The 4,530-nt window shown below is 36.1% G+C and overlaps 1 protein-coding gene across 1 annotated transcript; it reads right to left on the minus strand.

Annotated features, from left to right (window-relative positions):
• Positions 1–247: 247 nt before the first annotated feature.
• Positions 248–4,259, minus strand: LOC104787066 (cytochrome P450 734A1). Its single transcript, XM_087450490.1, has 5 exons — positions 3,615–4,259; positions 2,381–2,846; positions 1,925–2,294; positions 1,236–1,674; positions 248–660 (listed from the first exon to the last, which is right to left on the minus strand). The coding sequence occupies exons 1-4, from the start codon at positions 3,892–3,894 to the stop codon at positions 1,237–1,239; spliced, it is 1,554 nt and encodes a 517-aa protein (XP_087306616.1). The 5' UTR covers positions 3,895–4,259; the 3' UTR covers positions 248–660; position 1,236.
• Between the last annotated feature and the right edge of the window lie 271 nt (positions 4,260–4,530).

Raw genomic sequence — 4,530 nt, forward strand, 5'->3', positions numbered from 1 at the left:
CATCAAAGCAAATTACATTGAAGCTGAGGCGAGGAGAAAAAGGAGAACACATCTCTGTTTTTGCCGGCGAACAATAGCTGAAAAGAACTCGGTATAGACTAAACCGAACCGTTAAACCCACTGTAACTATTCCGGTCGATTGAGTGGTAAATTAGAACATAACGTTCAAGTACTGAATTTGCAAGTCACTTAAGACATGCTCATTTTAACAAATCCATTATACCAAGTTCCATTTTTTACACATGCATTTTATTCATGATTCAGTTCACTTGTTCCTCTTGTCAGATTGGTATTACATCTTTATCTCTGGGATATGTATTGTCCCATCCTCTACAAAACCTTATAATGAGTCTATATATATGTACCTTTCTAAGTAATGTTATCCATCTGTAGTCATTTACACAAATTGTGTATCTCTCTGCTTATCTATCTAACCGCCTCTATGAAGTGTCAGAATGTTTTGACTGTGAATTCTCAGCTGAGCTTTCGCTAGCTTTAAATTACTCTTACAAGTGAAGTAAAATACTAAAATGTAGCTGTTTCAAGAGTAGCTAAGAATGTGTGGATGTTCTTCCCAAAAATAGCGTTCGATGATGTTGCAATGATCTTTTCAGTTTCTTCCATGAAACTACTTCATTCTCTACTGCAACAGCCAGCTTCCTGAAAAGAACATCCAGACAGATGGTTTAACAGGTAACTACAAATATTTTAACCCGAATTGTTTTAGTCATATATCGAATTTAGCAAAATTAGGTAATTCCTGTATTTTATTTTTTAAAAAAGGTTTTATTTAGCTTAAAATAAGTACGGTACCAAAATTAATGTATAAAACACAACGAAAATTGTACAAATTTCATCCTCCCTCACAACATGATACGAAAAATGTGTTGAAATTACACCCTTATATTATATGTTACAATACATACAAAATACTAAATTGATAGCAATTTTTTTAACATACTTGGTAACGCTATTTTTTATGTAACTCTTGTTCCTACTCCTAGACTTAGAAAAGAAAAGAAAAAGAATTGATCGCCACCGTAGCAGCATAACGGAAAACCATATGAAGTTGAAAACCATAATAAATTTTAGGGAAAAATGAAATGAAAAAAAAGAAAAAAGCAATGGTTTGAAAGTTAAAACTATATATTTATGAAGGTTAAAAATGACAACGTAACAAAAAGAGCATGTCAGTTATGAAAGCTCTTTTTCTTTCAAGGCTCTTAGGGATCCACCTCATGATTGGTCAATTAATCTCCGGAAGGTGATTGGTGCACCGTGCTGAGGATAAAGCAACATAAGGACGGTAGGTGCATGCTGGTAAGTAGGAGCCAAGTGAAAGGTGAAGCGTTGGATCATTACAGCGAGTGTCAATTTGGCCTCAAGTATAGCAAGATTCTGACCAATGCATGTTCGAGCTCCGAGGCCAAACGGTATAAAGCCAACGGGGTGTTTGGCAGCACGCGGCACTCCATCTGCAAACCGAGCTGGATTGAATTCGTTCACATCGTTGCCCCAGATGGCTTGGTCATGATGGACCGCTATGATTGGGATAAGAAGCTCCGTGCCACAAGGGATTTTGTACCCTCCTAGCTTTACATCCGATTTAGCGCGTCGAATTGTAGCAACTATTGGTGGATACAACCTTAGGGACTCGTTCAAGATCATACTCAACTGCAAAATTGGTAGAGAGGTAAAAAAAAAAACATTAACATATCTTCTTCGTTAAGTTACTCTTTTGCCCTTGAATCTTGTCTTGATATATGTAAGAATTTAGCCTTATAAAATTTATAGATTAGGCGACAAAAAGGCCATGATTAATGTAATGAAAACTGTATCACAAATTGGCCTTTTTACCCTGTAATAAATGATATACTTCCGAAATTGAAAGATAACAAAGCAAAGACAGAAAGAGAAAGCGCACCGTTTTAAGCTTAACGACATGGTCCTTGGTAGGGACATCACGTGAGCCGCATACCCTGAGGACCTCATCACGTGCTTTGGCCTGCCACTCCGGGTGCATGGATAGCAAGATGGTCGTCCACGTAAGCAGATTAGAAGTTGTCTGTTTCCCGGCAAAGAAGAAGCTTTTACACTCCTCCACAATGTCTTGAACCGTCACATTCTTTGCTTGAATCATTAATCCCAACAAATCCTTACCCGTTGGCTCCTTATATTCTTCGCCGTCTCCGTCAACAACGCTCTCTCTCCGCCGCTCTATCAGCTTCAACAACGACTTCCTTATCTCCTTGTCTAACTTCCAAGACTTCAGATTCCCTCTTGTCGGAAAAAATCTATCAAGAAATTAAATCAAAAACTTATAGATTAGCTAACAAGACCGGTACAAGAAAACAAAAATAATTGATGTTGATTTTGTTACCTATAGCCTGGAATGAAGACTTTTTGAAAAGCTTCGGCACATAGAAGCATTTGTTGAGCTTGAAGTCGAAAAATTGCTCGGCCATCTTCATAGCTACTTCCAAAAGCTGTTCTACTAATAACGTCTTCAGTCAAAATCTGAAACCACTCATAGACATCAACCTCAATTTCACCGTTTTCGGATAACTTGTCGGACCATTTATCAAGCATATCGGTCACACTCTTTAACACCACTGGCACAAGCAACTTAAGATTCTCCATGTGAAAAGTAGGGCTAATGATTCTGCGATGATGAGCCCATTTCTCGCCTTTGAGACTAAGAAGTCCATCGCCTTCGAGTTGTTTAACCAAAGGGTGAGCTTCGTTCTTCTCATAGAACTCAGACTTAGAGAAGATCTCTCGGATCAGATTGGGATCAGCTACGGTTAACCGAAAAGTTGGACCGAACCATACCAGAAATGTAGCACCTGAAATTAAATATATATATTGGTTTTAAATTTTAAATTAGATGACAAGAAAAGCTGTAAAACATGAACAGATCCTCAACTTGGGAACTTTGACAAAAAAGAGGGTATGGTCACTGACTGTTGCTATTAATGCACTAATTGCTCTTTCATAATTTACCACATTGGTGCTATTTAATTTACTGCACAGCAACCAAAACTTTCATTTTTCGAATTTGCGTTTTTTTCTTTTTGTAATAGACTAAAGAAAGAAGACAAGAGTTAACAGCAGAGAGGGAAAATGATGACTAAGCCCGTGAGGAAAGAGTGGGGAAGAACACACAGCCTCCTTTTTCAAATCAAAGGACTGACATCATAATTTGATCATGACAAAACAAACACAGATAAATTAATAAAAATGTCCTTTTTCAAAAAAAATATTGTGTAATAAAACAAAAACTTTTTGCTTTGCTTGACATGAAAACACACTCTGTTGCATTTCACAGAGAATCGGACCAAATCACAAAGGTTCCAACTCCAAAACAAAAAGTAAAAAAAAAAAATCTTTTACTAACAAACCCTCCAAAATTAAGAGGCACCTCTAAAACAAAATCTTGATATATATATGTATTAAGAAAAGTCTTATGCTTCAACTTTGAACCAAGGAGTTTCAATAAAGTTTTAACCAAAATCTAACAAATCAGAAACAGAGTAGTAACCATAACAAGTAGTGTTTGAATCTGAGAAAAAAAAACAGAGCAAATTGAGGAAGAGAGGGGAACAAGAACTAACCATAGATTTTTCTCCAGTGATGGTAAAAAGAGAGAACTCTAGGAAGAATATTGTGAGAGAAAGGCATAGGATGAGAAGAAGCCTTAAGCATCATTCCAACAAGTTCTTTAACATTTCCGATGAAGAAGTGATAAGGAGGACCTCGAATCCCCTGTTTCGAGAAATGTTCTTCGATCTTTCTTGGTCTCCACCATAACAGAGACATACCCTTCACTATTACAAGACTGAACATTATAGACAAAACAAGAATTAACCAGCTGCTGCTACTTTCTTCCTCCATTGTCGGAAAAAAAACAAAAATGAAAGAGAGAAACACACAAAAAGGAGAGTTAAAGTTTTCTTCTTTGGTCTCGTTTTTCGTTATACAGAGTGCCGGAGAAAGAGGGAATGAGGTGTTAAAAAGGAGATTTTTTCTTTTTCTTTCTAAATTAAAAAAAATTTCCTTCCTTTTTTTTTTTAATTGATTGGATTTTTTTTTCTTTTTGTTTCTTTGCGAGTTTGGTTTCTTCTTATCTTGTTTCTTTTTGGACTATTTTGCTTGCTGGGCTATTTGAGCTTTTCTAGAGAGAGAGAGAGAGATGAAGAAAGAGAGAGAGAGGCAAGGCCAACGGCGTAGGGGCCGCCATTGGAGGACAGTGAAGGGTCAACGAATTGAGGTTTTATTTTCTATTATTTTAAAAAGATAATAATGCAAATTTGTTTCATCATCTTTCATATGATTGTGATACAAGTCTATTTTATATTTTAAAAAAATAAAAGTTGTCTCTAGTGAGTTTAATTTTATGTTTTCATTCTTGTCGAATTCCACATCATTTACTAGTAATATTGTAATGATTTAAATAGCAGATGGCAAATTTTTATAGTTTTTTGTCCTTTACTCAGTTGTTGGTGCAACTGCTGAAATTTAATGTGTACG

This window comes from Camelina sativa, chromosome 5 (assembly GCF_030686135.1).
Source record: "Camelina sativa cultivar CO46 ecotype springtype chromosome 5, ASM3068613v1".
In the NCBI taxonomy this organism is placed as follows: Eukaryota; Viridiplantae; Streptophyta; class Magnoliopsida; order Brassicales; family Brassicaceae; genus Camelina; species Camelina sativa.